The sequence below is a fragment of the Lipotes vexillifer genome, unplaced genomic scaffold (genome assembly GCF_000442215.2).
Source record: "Lipotes vexillifer unplaced genomic scaffold, Lipotes_vexillifer_v1.1 scaffold1161, whole genome shotgun sequence".
In the NCBI taxonomy this organism is placed as follows: domain Eukaryota; kingdom Metazoa; phylum Chordata; class Mammalia; order Artiodactyla; family Lipotidae; genus Lipotes; species Lipotes vexillifer.
In genome coordinates, this window is record NW_006780142.1 from 179811 (window position 1) to 201685 (window position 21875).

At 33.4% G+C, this 21875-nt stretch overlaps 1 protein-coding gene across 1 annotated transcript in view; it reads left to right on the forward strand.

The window, feature by feature from the left end:
* Window positions 1-21667, forward strand: part of STXBP5 (syntaxin binding protein 5) — a 163303-nt gene extending 141636 nt beyond the window's left edge. The window contains 5 exon segments of the mRNA XM_007453212.1: window positions 1-306; window positions 614-779; window positions 11660-11771; window positions 19637-19857; window positions 21626-21667. The exon segment at window positions 1-306 is cut by the window's left edge and continues 61 nt beyond it. Coding sequence (XP_007453274.1) covers window positions 1-306; window positions 614-779; window positions 11660-11771; window positions 19637-19857; window positions 21626-21667 — 847 coding nt within the window.
* Window positions 21668-21875: the final 208 nt, after the last annotated feature.

Sequence of the window (21875 nt, forward strand, 5' to 3'; positions counted from 1 at the left end):
AATGCCACCCGCATATGAATCCTGGAAAGAACACAATGTTCCTGAAGAGAAGGATGAAAAGGAGAAATTGAAAAAACGAAGACCTGTCTCTGTATCTCCCTCCTCTTCTCAGGAAATTAGTGAAAACCAGTATGCAGTGATATGTTCTGAAAAGCAAGCAAAAGTAATCTCACTGCCAACTCAGAACTGTGCTTATAAGCAAAACATTACAGAGACCTCATTTGTTCTTCGTGGAGATATTGTATCATTGAGTAACAGTATCTGCCTTGCCTGCTTCTGTGCCAATGGACACATTATGGCTTTTAGGTAAGAGTTAGACTTTTTCTTTTTTTAAACACAGATATAACATTTCCTCCCTCAACACATAATGTTGCAGAATTATATTCAGTTTGAAAGAAAGGCTTTTATTTGTTTACAGTCTTATACATTGAGAATTTATTTTCATTCACTTCATAGTGAACAAGTATGTGAGGAAAACAAATCAGTTTTATCTCCCACTCAGGTACACTAAATCATAAGATTTATAAGTTCCCTGCTATTTTTACCTCCTCTAGTATTTGTTCAAGACTAAAACCTACCTGTTTATTAACAAGTTTTTAATTTTTTTCTCAAGTTTGCCAAGTTTAAGACCTCTATTGGATGTGTATTACTTGCCCCTTACCAATATGCGGATAGCCAGAACGTTCTGCTTCACCAACAATGGACAAGCATTATATCTTGTTTCACCTACAGAAATCCAGAGACTCACTTACAGTCAAGAGACCTGTGAAAATCTTCAGGTAAATAACAAAAATATTACTATAATTTCTTCAGAGGTGAAATATTTTCTAAGGTCCCTTATATTGTCCATCCCTTATACTCACAGGAGTGAACAAATGAGCCTACATGAGAAAACTCAAAGCCTTTCTTGAGAGTTTGAGAGCACATGTTTTGAGATTGGTGATAAAGTGTCTTCATCAAACTCTTGTTAATAAGAGGGACTCCATCTCCTCGATCCATATTTTTTCTCTCCGGTGATGTCAAAGAAATACAAAATACTACATACATTTTATACCCACTCTCCACATAGAATAAATATCTATTATACAGAAACAAAAAAATCCTTTTTAAAGACCTACGTTAATGTGAAAATAATTGTATCTCTTTTAGAGCCAATGTGTCATTCCTTCTCATACTCTGTAGTCATGAGGATGTATATGCATTATAAGAAAATATAAGATTTGATAGGTTTCCTCTGAATATTTTTGTTGATCTATTTGTGAGAGATTACAAATTCTTTAAATACAAAACTATATCTTTTTTAAATATCGAGTGCTTTATTTGCTTGCGTATATATTAGAAATGATCGGTTTAGCTTCAACTTTTAAAATAAAAGTGCTCTTAAAGTGTTGGAGCCAAAATATTCATCAATATTTGATATTTAGAGGAAACCGTTATTTAAGGGAACTTCATAGTGAAAGTTTTTGCAATTAATCAGCCCTATTTTCCTGGTTTATAAATTTGAATTTGTGGCTTATTTTTAGAACATGAGCTTTAGAGTCAAGAAGACTGAATTTAAGTCCTAGCCATGCTAGTTACACAATTATGTGACGTTAGACAAGTTTCTGTTTCTGAGCTTCATTATCTTTAAAATGAGGATAGAAATAACATCTAATGTCATAGGGTCTGATGTAAATTAAAGGAGATAATACACGTAAAGTGCTTATTATTAGCCCAGTGCTTAGTACTGAATATATGTTCAGTGTCAGATGTTTGTGTTATTTCAGTAAGGTAGAGTATACTAGAAACATACTCTTAAATGATATCATTATAAATCTTGAGAGTGAAACAAAATTGCATATCTGATATATTAAATTCCCATTTACGTTTGGGTGGACGTGTTTTTTTTAAAGATTCCTAAGTTTCTGAATTAAAATTATGCTTTTAATAGGAAAGGTAAAATTTTCCTATAGTGTTTTCTTTCATTAGTAAAATGTTACTATATTAAGAAATAATATGGACAATTGAATATATTCGTAATTCATTTCAATCTGAAATGTGGTATTAATTTAACTACTCAAAATTCTAAACTTCATCACTCTTCTGGAATCAGTTTATTCTATCCTTGGATCAGTATTTTATTATTTTAGTAAAAATCAGTAGCAGCTACAGCAACTTTACCTATTTATGTTTAAATGAATGATATGGTAAGTGAGAAATGAACTCTGTTCAAGGAACTTGTGATAGAATGTTTTCTTTGGGCAATATTGGCATTTTATTTACCTCTGTATTTTCAGTGCCTAAAAATAATGCCTTGTTAAAAACCTGTTGACTAATGAATACCATGAACTCTGTGGTTTCCAGAGTACCCTATTACATTGTGGATTTATTTAACTTTAACCAAAAAAATTAGGAAGATGTTTATAAACATTAATGGAATTTTTAGCCAAGATGGAATAATAGGAACCAGATTAACCCTCCTGCCTGAAACAACAAAGCAAACACAAACATGAAATAATAGTTTTCAAGATCCTAGACATCAGGCAGTGAAATGAAAGTAATCCCTGAGAGACAGGAAACAAAAGAGGTGCCCCAGCATTCATGCCTTGATAGCAGAGAGAGAACACTAGAGATCTACAAAGGGTGCAAGAGTACTCAGTAGAGTTCTGTTCAGCATATACGTATGGATAAACTCTCTGGCCAGAGAAGGAACCATCTGAAAGGAATAGAGGATTAGAGGGAAAGGTGCCTTTTCCCAACAGCCAGATGGGAAAAACTTATAATTCATTTATGAGTGTTTTAGTTTCCTAAGGCTGCTATAACAAATCACCACAAACTTGGTGTCCAAAAACAACATAAATTTATTATCTTACACTTCTGAAAATTAGAGGTCTGAAATAAGTTTCACTAAGCCAAAATCTAGAGGAGAATCTGTTCTTTGCCTCTTCCATCTTCTTGTAGCTGCCAGCATCCCTTGGCTAGGGGCCTCATTACTCCACTCTCTGCCTCCGAGGTCACATTGCCACCTCCTCTTGTGTGTGTCCAATCTCCCTCTGCGTCTCTTTTTAAAAAGACACTTGTAATTGGATTTAGGACTCATCCAGATGGTTCAAGATAATTTGCTCATGGCAAAATACTTCATTACATCTACACAGACCCTTTTTTCCTTACAAGGTAACATTTATAGTTTCCAGGGATTAGGACCTGATGCCTTTAGATGACCATTTTTCAGCAGACTTCAATGGGAAATTGGGTAAAGTACTCAGGAAGGTCTTGGCTCATTAGTGAGGAATACTTAGCCTTAAACTGAGCACTGCTCCAGAGTTGCCTAACAAATCATGAAAGCAAGACCCAAAAGGGTCAGAATGTTTCCTAGTATCCCAGCATGAAGCTCAAGATGACTCACAGTAAATTAAAAATATTCAACACCCAACAAAATAAAAATCATAATGTCTGGCATCCCGTCAGGTGACCAAGCATGCAAAAAGATAGGGCAGCATGACCCATAATGAGAAGACTAATCAATCAATAGAAACGAAGCCATAACTGACACAGACACTAAAATTAGCACAGAAAGACATTAAAGCAATTACAACTGTATTTCATGTGTTTAAAAAGTTAAGTAGGAATATAGAAGATATAGAGGCCAAAGTTGAACTTCTAGAGATGAAAATCCACAGTATTAGAGTTGAAAAATATACTGGATGGAATTAACAACAGATTAGACATTACAGAAGAAAAGATTAGGTAACTTGAAAGCACAGCAATAGAAAAAAACAATTGAGCATTTATACTTGGAAAATTTATAGCACTGAAACACCTATGTTATAAAACAGTATATTAGAGAAGTTCTCATCAAACCAGTGACTTCAGCTTCTACCTTAAGAAACAGAAAAAGAAGAGCAAGTTAAACCCAAAGTAAACAGAAGAAAGAAAATAATAAATATCCAAGTGGAAATCAATGAAATAGAAAACAGGGAAGCAATAGAAAAACATCAATGAAACCAAAAGCTTGAGCTCTAAAACCAGTAAAATTTGTCTCAAGCCAGACTGATTATGAAGAGAGAAGTGACTTACCAATATCAAGAATGAGAGAAGTGACTACTATAGATTCTACAAATGTTAAAATGGATAATAAGGAAATATTATGAACAACTTTAGGCCAATAAATTCAAAAACCTGGATGAAATGGGCAAATTCCTTGTGAGACACATATTACCAAAGCTCACTCAAGAAAAAATAAATAACCTGAAGAGTACTATAGGGAAATTGAAGTTAGAAACCTTGAACAAAGAAAATTCCAGGCCTACGTGGCTTCACTGGTGAATTCTATCAACAGTTCAGGAAGAAATAGTACCAGTTTTATACAAAACTCTTCCAAAAATTAAAGTGGGGAAATGCTTCCCAACTTGTTAATGGTAGGTTCATAGAATATGGTACCAAAACAAGACAAAGATTTTAAAGTAAAGAAAATTGCTTATAGACCAATATACTTCACAAATATAGATGTTAAAATTCTAAAGGAAATTTTAGCAAATTGAATCCAACGGTATATCAGAAGGATAATTCTGGTCATGATAATTCATCATGACCAAGTAGGATTTATCCCGGGAACATGGAGTTGACTTCACATTTGTAAATCGGTCCATGGAATTCACCATATTAGTAAACTAAAAAAATAGGAAGCAGTTGACAAAATCCAACATCCATTCCTGATTTAAAAATAGTCAAACAAGGAATAAGTGGGAACTTAAAGGGCATCTAGGAAAAATCTACACCTAACGTAATACTCACTGTTGAGATACTGAATTCTTTTTTCCTTAAAATCGGAAGCTAGAAAGGGATGTTCACTCTCACTTCTTTTCAGTGTTGTATTTAAGGTTCTAGCCAGTGCATTCAGGCAAGAAAAAGAAAGAAAAGTCATCTCGATCGGAAGGGAAAAAATAAGCCTGTTGTTATTCACAGGTGACACGATCATCTGTATAGGAAATCCAATGAAATCTACTTCTAAACCCTACTAGAATTTGACAAGGATGCAGGGTATGAGATCAATATGGGGAAAAATTTTTTTCTTTACTAGCAATGGACATTTGGAAATGAAAATTTTTAAAACACCACTTATAATAGGAACGAAAAATAAGAAATACTTTGGGATAAATCTGACAAAAAATATGAACGACTTCTACGTTGAAATTCACAAAATATTGAAAGAAACTGTTAATAATCTGAATAAATTGAAATATGTTCTTGGGTCACAAAACTCAATATTAGGATATTGATTCTCCCAAAATTGACCTATAGATTCAAGGCAATCCAAAACGAAATCCAAGTGGGATTTTTTTTTTTTTGTAGGAATTGACAAGTTTATTCAAAAATTCATGGAAATGTATGAGAGTAGGCAGAATAGCAGAAAAACTCAAAAACGAATAAAGTTGAAGGGCTAACACTACCTGATTTTAAGAACTATTATAAAGCTACAGTGATCAAAAGAGCATGATATTGGCATCAAATTAGATAAATAAATCAATGGAACAGAGTAGAGAGTCTAGAAGTGAACCCACACATACCTGGACAGCTGATTATTTTTGTTTCTTGAAGTGTAGTTGGTGTATAATATGTAAGTTATAAGTGTACAGTATAGTGATTCACAATTTTTAAAGGTTATATTCCACTTATAGTTATTATAAAATATTAGCTATATTCTGTGTGTTGTACAGTTTATCCTTTTAGCTTATTTTATACGTTATAATTTGTACCTCTCAATCCCCTTTCCCTATGTTGCCCCTGTCCCCTTCCATCTCCCCACTGGTAACCACTGGTTTGTTCTCTGTATCTGTGAGTCTGCTTTTTTGTTATATTCACTAGTATGCTGTATTTTTTAGATTCCACATATAAATGATATCATACAGTATTTGTCTTTGCCTGACTTATTTCACTTAGCATAATGCCCTTCAGGTCCATCCATGTTACTGCAAATGGCAAAATTCCATTCTTTTTTATGGCTGAGTAGTATTCCGGTGTGTGTGTGTGTGTGTGTGTGTGTGTGTGTGTGTGTGTGTGTGTGTGTGTGTGTGTTGCATCTTCTTTATCCATTCATCTGTTGATGGACACTGAGGTTGCTTCCATATCTCGGCAGTTGTAAATAATGCTGCTGTGAACATTGGGATGCATGTATCTTTTCAAATTAGTGTTTTTTGTTTTTCTCAGATATGTAACCAGGAGTGGAATTACTGGGTCATATGATAGGTCTATTTTTAGTTTTTTGAGGAACCTCCATACTGCTTTCCACCATGGCTGTACCAATTTACATTCCCACCAGCATTCCTAGTGTACAGGGGCTCCTTTTTCTCCACGTGGGCAACTGATTTCGGCAAAGACAATGCAATGGAGAAAGAATTGCCTTTTCAACAAATTTGCCAGAAAATTGGATGTTAAAATGCAAAAAAAAAAAAAAAAAAAAGAGCTTTGATCCATGCCTCTCACTATATATAAAAATTGATGGATCAAAATGGATCATAGACCTACATGTAAATCCTAATACTGTAACACTTCTAGAGGGAACCTAAGAGAAGATCTTTGTTAACTTGAGTTGGGCAAAGATTTCTTAGCTATGACACCATAAAAGAACAAATTGATAATTTCAACATCAACAAAATTTAAAACTTCTGCTCTTCAAAAGACACTTAAGAAATAAAAAGATAATCCATAGACTGGAAGAAAATCTTGGCAATGTGTCTGATAAAGGATCTGTATCCAGAATATGTAAAGGACTCTTAAAGCTCAATAGAAAGAAGACAGACAACTCAGTAAAAACATGGGCAAAATATTTGGACAAATGCTTCACCATGAAGAGATGCTTGACATCATTAGTAATTAGAGAACTGCAAAGTAAAACCACAATGAGATATTGTTAAACACTTACTAGAAATTAAAATTTAAAAAATTAAAAAGAATTTTTAATTCTAATTCTAAAATTAAAAAGAATACCATGCTAAGTTTTGACAAGGATGTAGAGAATCTAGAACTCTAATACACTTCTGATAGGAATGAAAAAACAAAAACAGTACAACCACTTTGGAAAACAGCTTAGCAGTTTTGTAAAAAGTCAAACATCAATGAACCAAAGACATAGTCATTCTACTCCTAGTTTTTTAACCCAAGAGAGAAGTAAATTTATATTCATAGCTGTTTTATTTGTACTAGTCAGAAATTGGAAGTTACCCAAGTGTCCATCAACAGATGAATGCATGATCAAATTATAGTATATCCATACAGTAGAATACAACTCAGCAATAAAAAGGAGTGAAATGTTGGTAACATCCAGTATCATGGATGAATCTCAAAACAGTTATGCTGAGTGAAATAAGCCAAGCAAAGAAGTGTACACATTGTATGATTCTATTTACATAAAACTAAAGAAAATACAAATTAATCTGTGGTGAGAGAAAGCAGATTGGCAGTTACTTAGGAAATAGGAGGTCGAGAAGGGGGTTGAGAGAAGGTTTTACAGAGAGGCACAAGGAAATGCAAGTGATGGATATTCACTTTCTTGATGGTGGTCATGATTTTACGGGCATATGTGTATGTCAAAACTTGGCAATTTTTACACTTTAAGTATATGCAGTTTATTATGTCAATTACCTCAATAAAACTATTTTTAAAAATTAATGGATTTCAGGACTTTTATTAGCATTAAAGTGCAGTTAGTCAAAAGTATATGTTTATGGATCGAAATACTTAAATTTCTTTCTACAGCATTATTCTAACCATTATCTTGAGTGAAAACACAAGGAAAATTTACAAGTTGTCTTTCAAATTGATGACTTGATTTATCTGTGAAACTTAAATAAATCTTACCATAATCATAAAGAGGTGGAACATACCGATTAATTCAGTTGAAACAATTAAGTTAATACCTGTTCTAAGCACCTCAAGATTGTAACTTATAAACAAAACTCCAGGTGTTCACTGTAAAAAATTGATGACAGTTGAACTGTTAAGGTTCTCTTGAATATATTATGCAGCAATACTGAAACTTATTACTGTGCTTATCTTGGAAGTTATTTATGTAGTCTCAGTATTCTTATAACAGAGAGTTTTCTTAATCAAAGTTATTAAAACCAGTGATTATTTGATGTAATAAAAAGAGTTTAGTTATTATAAATAATGCTGCTGTGAATATTGTTGTTTTCCTTTTCTTCAGATATATACTGAAGAAAGTGGAATTTTGGACCATAAGGTAGTTCTGTTTTTAGTTTTTTGAAGAACTTCCATACTGTTTTCCATAGTGGCTGCACTAATTCACATTCCCACCAAGAGTGCACTGTGGTTTCCTCTCCTCCACACCCTTACCATCATTCGTTATTTGTAGGCTTTTTGATGATAGCCTTTCTGACAGCATCCAAGATATGGAAGCAACCTAAGTGTCCCATCAGCAGGTGAACGGATAAAGAAGATGTGATAGATAGATAGATAGATAGATAGATAGATAGATAGATACATGCATACATGCATACATACATACACACACACACATACAGTGGAGTACTACCTAAACATAAAAAAGGATGAAATTTTGCCAGTTGCAACAACACATATGGACCTGGAGGGTATTGTGCTAAGTGAAATAAGTCATACAGAGAAAAACATACTGTACATTATCACTTATGTGTGGAATCTAAAAAATAAAACAAATGAATGAATATAACAAAGCAGAAACAGACTCACAGATAGAGAAAACAAACTAGTGGTTACCGGTGGGGAGAGGGAAGAAGGGAGGGACAATATAGGGGTAAGGGATTAAGAGGTACAAACAACTATGTATAAAATAAATAAGCTCTAAGGATATATTGTACAGTACAGAGAATATAGCCAATATTTTGTAATAACTTTAAATGGAGTATAATCTATACAAATATTTAATCACTCTGTTGTACATCTGAAACTAATATTATAAATCAAATGTACTTCAATTTAAGAAAAAAGAGTAGTGACAAACAAAGCACTTACATTGACTCATTCATGAAATTAGTCCTATATTTTACCACTTAAGTTTATAAACAAATGACAAATGAAATCAAACTGTCTAACATCAAACAAGTGTACTTGTTTCTATATATTCGTATTTTAGAGTAGTTTAAAAGTTCCAGACATCGTTTCAGACATACAGTTTCCCATTACTAGATGTAGAGAAATATCACAGATAGTACAAATCTATTTCGATTTCACCAACATTTATTAGTCATGAAAGTTAAGTGTTCTAAAGCATAAATTTATCATAATTAAAATCCTTATTTAGATACATGTGAAAAAATACCTATAGATACTATTTTATATTGTTGAAATATGTACGTTTTTAACATCAATACTTCTCCCCAAATCCTAATACTAACTGCAGACGACTCATTAAGAAATACCTAATTTTTTTTTTTTACATCTTTATTGGAGTATAATTGCTTTACAATGGTGTGTTAGTTTCTGCTTTATAACAAAGTGAATCAGTCATACATATACATATGTTCCCTCTTGCATCTCCCTCCCTCCCACCCTCCCTATCACACCCCTCCAGGTGGTCACGAAGCACTGAGTTGATCTCCCTGTGCTATGCGGCACTTCCTTCAAAGATATCTATTCACAATGTTAATCTAATGATAAATGATTTGCGTATTTTCTAATTTGTTTCATCCCTATGTGAAAGGAGATTTTTCTATTTAGTGTATACATCACTGAGTGTCTGATCTTGGAATTGTATGTTATCTTCAGTTTATTAAAGATAATCTTCATTATCTTTAATCCTGGTAACATTCCCGAGAGGTAAGTATTTTTATCACTTCTTTATAAAGTTGAGGAAGCCAGTTCCCTGGGAGACTGATTTGCCTAAGCTTCCTCTGCAAGTAAAAGTCAGAGGTGAGAGTCAAACCCAGGTCCACGTGGTTCCAAAGTTTATACTCATTCCAGTACACTGTAGTGATTCTTGATTTATAACTGTAATCTTTGGATTTTTAAATTTCTTAACTTTACATTTGTAAGATTGCAAGCTCATTAAACACCAAATAAATTAAGAGCTGTAAACCATAATTCTAAAGTGAGGTCAACTTCAAATAACATTTTTATGCTGTGACTCTCTCTCTATATATATATATATGTCATATTACTCTTGATTTAGCATAAAAGACACTCAAATGGTAGCTATTTGCCATTTGTTTTATCAATTTAATAGATACAGTTTAAATTAGAATCTGTGAAGTACAGTATAAAAAAGATTGGAAATATGCCTAAAATCTTCTTTATATAGAGGCTAGTATAAATTTGAATTAAATAATAGGTATTAGTATATTCTATGGTGGGTTTTAGCAAGTTTGATTTATTGACTTCAGGAAGTTTTTCGTTCTACTTTTACTCCACTTTATAGAAATGCAGAGGAAGAGAATGAAAATGTAAAGCCTTCAATCCACTTCAACATTGTAAATGAAACTCTGTGTTGTATAATGTTAATATTATCTCCTTTCATTTATAATCTGGTTGGAGAGACAACATTAATATGGATAATACTGGGAATTCCCTGGTGGTTCAGTGGTTAAGACTCCGTGCTCTCACTGCCGTGGGCTCGGGTTCAATCCCTGGTTGGGGAACTAAGATCCCACAAGCTGCGCGGTGCGGCCAAAAAAATATATATGTGTACAGATATACCTAAATGTAAACTCTTTGGACATCTTTTATTAATTTTCTTAGCCCAGCCCTAAGGAAGAAACTCTAAAAAATACATACTTTAGCTCCAACTGTAATAATGTATTATCAGAATACAACAGAAATACCTGGAACCAGTGGTGTACTTGTCCTTTGTATCATAGCTACTTCTCTTTAATGGGCAGAAATGCAATCCCAAAGCCTCACTATACTTTTATTTTGCTTCTAAAGCTTCCCAAAACTGCCTTGCAAATAATATTGCTACCATCCTTTTTTTTTATAGAAACTCCTCTTCCCTCTTTATGTCTCATCTACAAAGTCAATAAGATGTCAGCAATTTTTCTTGTCTCCTGACTTACTTTCACCATTTCTGTGCTCTGAAAAATGTTGACAAAAATTTCAGAAAACTCTGACAATATAAAAAGAAGCCTTTCTATCTCCCTGCCAGATTTCTGAAATTCCAGGTTTATGTTGGCATAATTCTCTTCCCAGCATTCGTTTATGAAAAAAAGAAGTATGTATGTCTTTCTAAACTACTAATTTTCTGACTCAGCTATTTTGGATAATTCCAAGACTGTGTATCATCATTACACTGGACTTTTCAACTTGCTAATAGATTTTCTTCTTTCTAATTTAAGAAGACCTAGTTATTAATCCAGTTACCAATTCCTGATAAGAGTTATATGAACACTTTGTCATTAAGTTTGGAATCTCCTTACAATTTAAGCAGGAATCTCATCTTTGCTTAAAATGTGAAAAAAGTAATCTAGCCAAAGTAGCAAGCAGCAAGTTAGTCTTAGTCAAGTTAATCTTAATAACTTACTGTTTGACCAAGTCAGAATGTTCTAGATCTGATCATTTGAAGTGTACTCATTGTTTGTGAACCTCAACAGGTAATGTAAGTTTGAGTTAAAGAGTTTACAGTGATGGTTTTGTGAATTATAGTTTAGTGTCCCTGAAGCTTTAACAGTTACAATTTGTTTTGATTTTAAAGGAAATGTTGGGTGAACTCTTCACTCCTGTAGAAACACCTGAAGCACCAAACAGGGGATTCTTTAAAGGCTTGTTTGGAGGTGGTGCACAATCTCTTGATAGAGAAGAACTATGTAAGTTGATTTATTTAATTTGGATAATATGTCTATAAAACAGAAACATCCAAGCCATATAAATTTTTCATACATGTATAAATTATGTTCACCTTTTTCCTCTCTGTCACAATTGATAGACCCAAGTTTTAGCAAAATACATAAAATTATATTCTGCCATATTCTAACTCAAGTCAGGGGAATAGTTTACTCTGGAAACCAAAATCGGAATGGCTTCAGGTGGCTAAAAACGAATCTTCACAGCTTTAAATGAATAATTTAAAAAATTTTTTTGACTTTCATTAAATAGATCTTCATTATTTTAATTCTGTAATTGACTTTAGTAGATGACCTTAACTTTGAAAACGATTTTACTTAAACATTTATTTTATCTTACAAAACTTCCAGAACTAGTCTCATTGCACTTAGAAGGTTATTTAAAATATAAAATCTGGTTCATCTACTACCTTCCATAGAATTGGCACAAATCAGAAATTGGTCCTTGAATGAACTAATGAATCAATGAATGTCTGACCTTTCTTTCAAATAGGAGCACTTAGCTATCCCTGAATTTTTATTTTCTTTTATTCTTTCTTTTTTGCTAGAATATTTTAGAATTCTCCTTTTCTGTTTGGTTGACTAGAAAGACCGTAAGATTAAATACCAGCAAGTAAGTGTGTAGTGCAAGTTCATTTTAAAAACTTATCCAAATGATTGTTCAGTCATCTGGGTAATGAGGATTGGTCAGTTTTAATTCATTTTAAAAATGAAGACTGTTCTTCAAGTCACAGGGGGACGGATATTTTAGAATAACATTCTTACTGAGGTTAATAGACAAAGTTATATAAAATTCAAACATATATACATTTTTTACTTCTCGAAAACATCGAAGAGCTAACAGTATAGTGAAGACAGTATCCGTGGGGAAAGGTGGTGAGCGTGGCGACCTGAGGCCACTTTTACCCTGGAGTACTTTGCTAATCTAAAGCAGCAAGCTGAGATTCTAAACTGTGTTAGGACTAGCAAGGTAGGCTCCCAGAATTGGCTAAGATGGGAACCCTGATAAATAACTCTTTCTCTTTGCAAAGACCCCAAGGGGCCACAGCTTAAGAGTAAAGGTGAACTGGAGGTAAATCAGCACATACAGACACATAGACTTTCAGCTTAGCTTGAGATGATCTGAGTGGCCCAGAAAACTTTCAGCTTTAATTAAGATTTTTTCAAACTGCTAAAGTCCCCAGCAACTGGCAGATTCAAATGAAAATGTTCTCTAAAAAAAGATAACACATTCAGAGTCCTCATATCATTTTTAGAAATAGTTTTTCAAATATGTAGTCAGGTCATCTGGAATACTAGGAATCAACACCATGATCAATAAAACAGAAAAAGCCAAAGCAGAATCACAGGTACTTCATATATTGGAATCATCAGACACAGACTATAAAATAATTGTTCATATTATGTTCAAGAGAATAAGTATCAATACAGTGCCTGAACATTTTATCAGGTAACTGAAAACTATAAAATCAATGCAACAAATGTGTAAAAGACTAAAATGAAATTCTAGAAATGAAAGATTCCGAAAACAAGATTAAAAGCTTAGTGGATGAATTTAACCACAAATTAGACACAACTGAAGAAAGAATTACATAACTTAAACGTAGGTCAAAGTAAAACGTCCAGAATGTAGCACAGAGAAAGAAAAAGATGTAAGATACATAGGAGAAGATAAAGGAAATAGAAGTTGCAGTGAGAGGGGCTAACATATGTTAGACCTTCTCAAGAAGGAGATAGGAAAGAATGTGAAGAAGAATCGATATGTAAAGAGATACGGCTGGGAATTTTTCAGAATTGATAGAATACAGCAATTCACACATAAGAAGCCAATTAATTCCAAGAAAGATATTTTTTTAAAAATCCACAGCTAGACAGGTCACATGAAAATAATGTGTATCAAAAACAAAGACAAACTTTCAAGTGGCTAGAGAAAAATGATAGGTACCTTTTAACAAGTTATGGACTGAGTTCTCAACAGCCAAGGTAATAGGATGATCTTCTGTCATCCTATTATCAGAAGATAGTACTTAATCTAGAACTCTACACTGAAAAGAAAATATTCTTCAAGAACGAGAGAGTTTTAGACAAGTGAACAAATAAGCCTCACTATCACACTAAAGGGAATGCTAAAGGATGTACTTCAAATAGAGGGAAAATAATCCTGATGGAATGTCAGAAATATAGGAAACAATGCTTTGGAAAGAAAGTAATAAATACATGCATAACTATAATTACTGAAATCTTTATAAACTGTAAAGCAAAGTCTTGTGGTATGTGTATACACATATAAATAAACAATGTGATCCAAAATATTGCATAAAATCAAGGAAATTAGAAAGGATAAATGGATTTGAGGTGATCTGAGATCCCTGCTTTTTTTGAGAGACTTGTAAAAAGTATCTATTAGCATTAATAAGTTAAGGATTCTTGTTGTCATTTCTAGGGTGACCTCTGTAACCTAGAAAAGTAGTACATAACTTGATGAATAGCAGGAAGATCACAGTCCTTCCAAAAGGAGGGAAGAAAGAACACAAAACAGGTGAGATAACTAGAAAGCACATGAAGGATGGTAGATTTACTTAAATATAAATGACCGTAGTAAATGTAGGTAGAATAAATATTCTAGTTAAAAGATAGAGACTGTCAGACTAAATTTTAAAAGAAGGATAAGTATATTGCTCACAGAAGACACATTTAAAATATAAGAGGTAAATACTACCAAATGTAAAATAGATAGCTAGTGGGAAGCAGCTGCATAGCACAGGGAGATCAGCTCCTTGCTTTGTGACCACCTAGAGGGGTGGGATATGGAGGGTGGGACGGAGAGGCAAGAGGGAGGAGATATGAGGATATATGTATATGTATAGCTGATACACTTTGTTATAAAGCAGAAACTAACACACCGTTGTAAAGCAATTATACTCCAATAAAGATGTTAAAAAAGTTTTTTAAATAAAATATAAGAGCACAGAAAGATTGAAATTTTAAAAGGTAGAAAAGCACAAACGCAAATGAATCATGTGCCTGGTACGACTATGTTAATATCAGAAAGAGTAAACATTAAGGCATTATTAAGTATACCTAATATTTTGACTTCAGTATATATAAAAAACAAATATGGACATAACTGCTAGAAGAGACAATTTCTCAATCATAGTGGGGACTTCTAAAATATATCCATTGATTGAGATATAACAGCAGATAAAAAATAGGTTGCAAGGGTACAGAAGATATTAACAACACAATGAAGGAACTTAAACCTAAAGAACATTGCAGAATATACATTTTCAAACACATACAGAATGTTCATAAAATGTATTCTATTGATATTTGTAGGGAATTTTAAGTATTCCATTCAAAAATTATATATATACAGACAGTCAAATGGCAAAAAAAAAAAAATGTTATCTATTACCAAAATTAGATCATGGATATATGGATGTTTATTGTACAATTCTATTTACTTTCCTGTATGTTTGAAACTTACATTATAAAAAGTTAGGGTTTTTTTTTTTAAAGTTTACATTATGTTAGATGATTTTTTTAAAAAATCAACAGTTTCCAATGGATTAGAATTAAGAATGTGTGATCTAATCACAATGCAGATGATGTGTCAAGACCAAGTTTGCATTGTTCCAGGAATTCAAAGCTGATTTATTATTTTTTAAAAAGTTAATTGGTAGTTCACCACATTAACAGATTAAAGAGAAAAATCATACCACCACCACAATAAATGCAAAAGAGATGTGTTAAAATTCAGTATCCATTCATGATAAAAATTCCTAGAAAGTAATTTGATAAATTATAGCTACAAATGATACAACATTTAACTATCAAAACTCTATAGCAAATATCACACTTAGTACAGGAACATTAAAAAATATTTTAAAATTTTCCTTTGACATAAGGTATGAGATATAATTCTGTTACCACATATATTCAACAATGTATTAAAGTCCCTAGAGAGTGTGGAAAGGGAACTAAAAAGAAATAAAAGGTACAGTAATAGGATAGGGAGAACAAAATAATCACTTGTGAATGTTTGATATGATGACATATTTAGAAAGCCTAAAAAATCTGTAGCTGAATCATTAGAAATAATGGTTTAGTAAACTGACAAGATATAATCAGCATATAAAAATAAAATTTATTCGTATCATATTAACAGTAAAAAATGAAATTTTAAAAATTGCTCTTTGTATTAGTTTTCCATTGCTGCTATAACAGATTACCACAAACTTAGTGACTTGAAACAACAGAAATTCTATTATCTTACAGCTTTATAGGTTAGAAAGCAACATGGGTCTCACTGGTGTGTTACCAGGACTGTGTTCCTTGTTGGAGGCTTTAGGAGAGAATGGTTTCCTTGCCTTTTTCAGCTTCTAGAGGCCATCCACATTCCATTCCTGGTGATGCCTTCCTTAATCTTCAAAGCTAGCAACTTTTTTGCATCTCTCTGTTTTTCTGAAGCCACATTTCTCTGCCCACAGCTGGGGAAAGCTCTTTGCTTTTAAGAACACATGTGATTATACATTGGGTTTTCCTGTATAATTAGTCTACCTTTAGGTCTTTAACTTAATCACATCTGCAGAGTTCCTTTTCCCGCGAAGGTAACATATTCACAGGTTCCAGGAATTAGAGTGTCGTCATCTCTGGGGGTTTGGGGGGGGCCATTATTCTACCTACCGCAAGAGTATCAAAAAAAAATCAAATACCTAGAAATAAATCTTAACAGAAGATGTTCAGGGACCTCCATGGGGAAGGTAGAAAATTATCGAACTTCGTTGAGAGAAGTTAATGACCCAAATAAATGAAGAGATATACCATGTTCGTGCAGTAGAAGATGCAATAAGAACATCCGTTCTCCCAAAACTGATATATGCATGTACACAAATAAACATTTAATGAAGTCCTTATCAACACCCCCCCAAATTTTGTAACTGCTAAATTTTATAAAGGAATTCAAAGGGTCTCACTACTTCTATTAACATACTAGAGGCTTTAACCAGGACAATTAGGCAAGAAAAGTAAATACAGGCATGCAGGTTTGGAATGGAAGAAGTAAAATTACCTCTCTTCACAGATGACATAACCCTGCATATAGCAGGTCTTAAGGAAACCACACACACACACAAAAAAAACATTCTAGGGAGTTCCCTGGTGGTCCAGTGGCTAGGGCTTGGCACTTTCACTGCTGTAGTCCCAGATTCAATACCTGGTCAGGGAACTAAGATCCCACAAACTGAACTGTGTGGCCAAAAAACTTTTTAAATTAAAAAAATTTTTTTAAACACATTCTAGCCAATAAACAAGTTCAGCAAGATTTTATACAAGATCCATATAAAGAATCGATTGCATTTCTGTACACTAGCAATGAACAAACCAAAAATTAAATTAAGCAAACAATTTCATTTATAATAGCATCAAAAAGAAAAAATACTAAAACATATACTAAACATATGGAAAACATATACTAAAACATATACTAAAAGCTTTGAACATCATTTAAAGAAATTAAGACATAAATAAATGAATTAATATCTTACATTCATGGATTGGAATATTTACTATTGCTAAGATGGCAGTACTCCCCAGGTTGATCTATACATTCAACACAGTCCCTGTCAAAGTCCAAGTTGGTTTTTTGAAGAAAGAAACAAGCTGTTCCTAAGATTCATATGGAAATGGAAAGGATCCAAAATAGCCACACACACAATTTTTTCTGAAAAGAAGAAAGAAGATACAGGACTCACACATTTTGATTTCCAAAGCTGCTACAAAGCTATAATCATCAAGAGAGTGTGGTACTGGCATTAGGGTAGATACATAGACTAATGGAATAGAATTGAGAGTCCAGAAGTAAGCCCATACATGTATGGTCAATTGATTTTCTACAAGGATACCAAGAAACTTCAATGGTGAAAGAGTGGTCTTTTTGACAGATGGTGTTGGGACAATGGATATCCACATGCAAAAGAATGGATTGGACCCTGACCTCACACCATACACAAAAATTAACTCAGAGTGGATCAAAGATCTCAGTGTAAGAGCTAAAACTATAAAACTCTTAGAAGAAAACCTAAGTATAAATCTTTGTGACCTTAGATTAGGCAATGGTTTCTCAGATATGGCACCTAAATCATAAGCAACCAAAGAAAAAAATAGATAAATTGGATTTCATCAGAATTAAAAGTCAAAAAAGATAGTCTGATATCTCATAAGAGTCTAATACCAAGTATTAAAAAATTCTTACAACTCAACAATAAAAAAACGAATAGCCCAATTTTTAAATGGGCAAAAGGTTTGAATAGACTTTTCTCCAAAGAAAAGATACAAATGGCCAATAAACACACAAAAAGATGCTCAATATAATTTGTCATTAGAGAAATGCAAATCAAAACCACAATGAAATACCACTTCACATTTACTAGGACGGTTGTAATCCAAAAGATGTACAGTAACAAATCTTCTCAAGGATATGGAGAAATCGAAACCCTCACAAGTTGCTGGTGGAAATGTAAAATAATGTAACCTCTTTGGAAAACTCTGGCAGTTCCTCAAGAAGTTAAACAAAGTTATATGACCCAACAATTCCACTACTAAGTATATACCCAAGAGAATTGAAAACACATGTTCACACAAAAACTTGTACAAGTGTTCATAGCAGCATTATTCATAGTAGCCAGAAAGTGAAAACAACTCAAATGTCCATCAACTGATGAACAGATAAACATATCCATATCCATACAATGGAATATTATTCAGTTATTAAAAAGGATGAAGTACTGATACATGCTACAATATGGTTGAATCTTGACAGTAAGTGAAAGAAGCCAGACAAATCCACGCAGTGTGCGAATCATTTGTATGAAATGTTCAGAACAGGAAAATTTATGGAGACACAGAGTGGATTATTGATTGCCAAGGACTGAGAAGTGGAGGAAATGGAAAGTGACAGCTAATAATCATGGGTTTGTTTGGGTGTTTTGTTTTGTGTTTGAGTAATTAAAATGCTCGAGAATTAGTGATGGTAGTTGTACAACCTTCTGAATAAACTAAAATTTACTGAATTGTTCAAGGCCAAATTTTATGGTATGAGTTACATTTCTAAAGAAAGAAATGTATGCTGAAGAAAGGGAATCTGACATCAGTCTTTAACGTGTTTTAAGCCTTTTGCAGTTATCTAGGTGTTAGGTGATGAGGGTCTAGGTTATAAAGGGAAAGGAAGCAATGAATTCCTGAGATCTTTTGAAAGAAGAAGTTGATCTGTTTGGTAAGTGACAAGATAAATGGATAGAAAGAAAGGGATGTGGTTATCTACAACTTTTGGAGACTGAAAAGAAATACTGAATAAATTCTACATTTTCCTTCTAAGCCTAAGCATAGTATTTCAAGTAAAAGAAAGTGTGGTATAAATAAACTAAAATAAATATGTATATTTAAATCTATGTCTTTGAATTTAAATATTTTTAAGTTAATTTATCTTTAATTTTTTGGACACTTAAGAGTGATTTTTTTACTGTTATTAAAGTGGTATCAGTATACCCATTATTCATTTCAACAAATAATTACCAGTCACTTTCTGGCTCAAGTTCTATTATATGAACTAGTATAGAATAGAATATTAATGTACGTTGTGTTTTTGTATGTTTGAAAAGTATCTACAAATTATTAAAACAATCATAATTAAAAAGTAATAATTATATAGCAAAATAAATACTTCAATTATATTGTCAATCAAGTGTGTTTTAATGCTATCAGGTAGTAGGATTTTATTAGTAAAAAATTTTCATTTTCTGGGTTACTCTTTCATTTATCAAATCGTTCAGTTGGGGAATCATCCTCGGGAAAGGCTTCAAGAAGTCTTGCTCAGCATATCCCTGGCCCTGGTGGCATCGAAGGCGTGAAAGGAGCAGCATCTGGAGTTGTTGGTGAATTAGCACGAGCCAGGTTGGCACTAGATGAAAGAGGGCAGAAACTTAGTGACCTGGAAGAAAGAACTGCAGCTATGTTATCCAGTGCAGATTCATTTTCTAAACATGCTCATGAGGTATGTCTGTCAAATATTTAAGCCAAAAAGCCTAGGTAAAGCAAGTATGAAAATTACTGTATTTTTATAGCTATTGTATTTCTACACATGAATTTTCATGTATCCTCAGTATGGTTGCAAATTCCTAATTTTTGCCGCCAGCGGGAACCATTACAAGAATATGTCTCAGTAGCCTTTGGTCTCTTACTGTAGTTTATAAATTTTGAAGGTAACTGCTCACCTTCAGCCTTTTTGTAAACAAAGCCAGTGGCTTTGCAAACAGTTTCTTAGGGGTTACAATAACAACAACAAAGCTAATTTTCCTAAATACCTCAGATTCTACTACTCACTTCTCCTAGAGAAGGAAATAATTTGCCTCTTGATCTTTAGGTAGAGTTAAATAACTGAAATTGGCCAATGTTTTTATTCAATGAAACAATACTAAATCTGTCTGTAGACCAGTTCACACAGAGGAGTAATGTGCATTTTTGCAACGAATTCATGTTGATAAACTAGGAAGTTGTGGTGGAGCTTAAAAACATATGCTCTAAAGTAGGGGATCCCTAACTGGCCTTCTTACAAATACACTTTGTTAGCCAGAATAGTACCCTTGAAAAACTGAATTTGAAAGCCATCAGGTGGAATACACGTTCTTCATTTCGACACACAGTTCTGCCACTCCTTGATGCTTTATACTGGACTACACACATTTAGTTCCTAGCTTAGCCCTCAGAGGCATTTTGAGTGTATTATCTGAAGAAGCCATATTAAGTTTATTTTTATATTTGAGTACCCACTCTGTCAGTAATAGCTCTTGTTTAAACTTTTCAGTCAAAAGTCATCTCCTCCTTGCTCAATAATGTTGACAACTAGAATGTATGAGAGGTAACTTGACTTGGGAGAGAATTGTCCAGGCTTTCAGAGAGATTCAGAGATCTTTCGTGAGTCCGTGTACTAGGCCAACACACCTCAGATACAGGCTAGTGCCTTAAATCTAGGTCAGGCCTTTTGTTGGCATAACCGTGCCCCTGACTGTGATCTCTAAGGTATATAACAGTTCAGTTAACCTCAGATATATCTACAGTCAAAATATTTAGCAAAGAGCGGAATCCCTAGCTGTTCGCTCTTCCCTTCTACCAGACGTTCCCGAGCCATATTTGAGAGTCTAAGGAAGACAGTACGCTGAGGTGGTTAAGATCATGGGTTTTTGAATTAGACTCCATAGGTTCAAATCCCAGTTTCACCATTGTGTTACTGTGGTTAACCCCTATAAGCCTCAGTTTCTTCATTGGTAAAATAGGGAGACTTTAATAATGCCTAACAGATAGAGTTGTTGTGAGGACCAAGTGAAATCATGTAGAGAAAGTATGTTATACAGTGCCTGGCCCAGAGTTAAGTGCTCAGTAAACTGTAGATGGCAGCAGTAGTAATTTCAGCCTTTCATTCTCCAGGTTCTTTAAGTATTATTTTTAATTCACTTTAGAGAACTGAAAGTTACCTTATTTTTTAAGTTATTAGCTTAGGTCACCAAAGAATGCACTGAGCCAAAATTTACTTATGTCTTGTCTTTAGGAAATGTGAGGACCTTCTAGGCTAGTTCTTCATAGTTACATTCCTTTTTCCTTGAAACGGAACAGTTCCTGCTTCCTGCTTTCCATATAAATACTAAATATAAAAATGAGAGGATGTTTCAGAATGATGTCATGTTTTGGAAAAGTATAGCAACCAGTTGTAAGTGTTGTTATTCTGGCATTTTTAAAATGTGTTTTTCGTGTTTTCTCCACTTTAGATGATGTTGAAATACAAAGATAAGAAGTGGTACCAGTTCTGACAACCAGAAGTCCAACTAAGTCCAACTTTAGCCAGAAGGAAAAAGAATTTTCCTATTTTATTTTGTTGATTTCACTTTAGGAAAGTTAACATTAAAGAGATGTTCATCACTGGATACTGCTCTTTCCTAGCACAATCATGCACTGTTTGACCTCAGTCATGCGGCTTTAACTGAGGAGTGTTCATACACACTCAACGTGGAGTATATG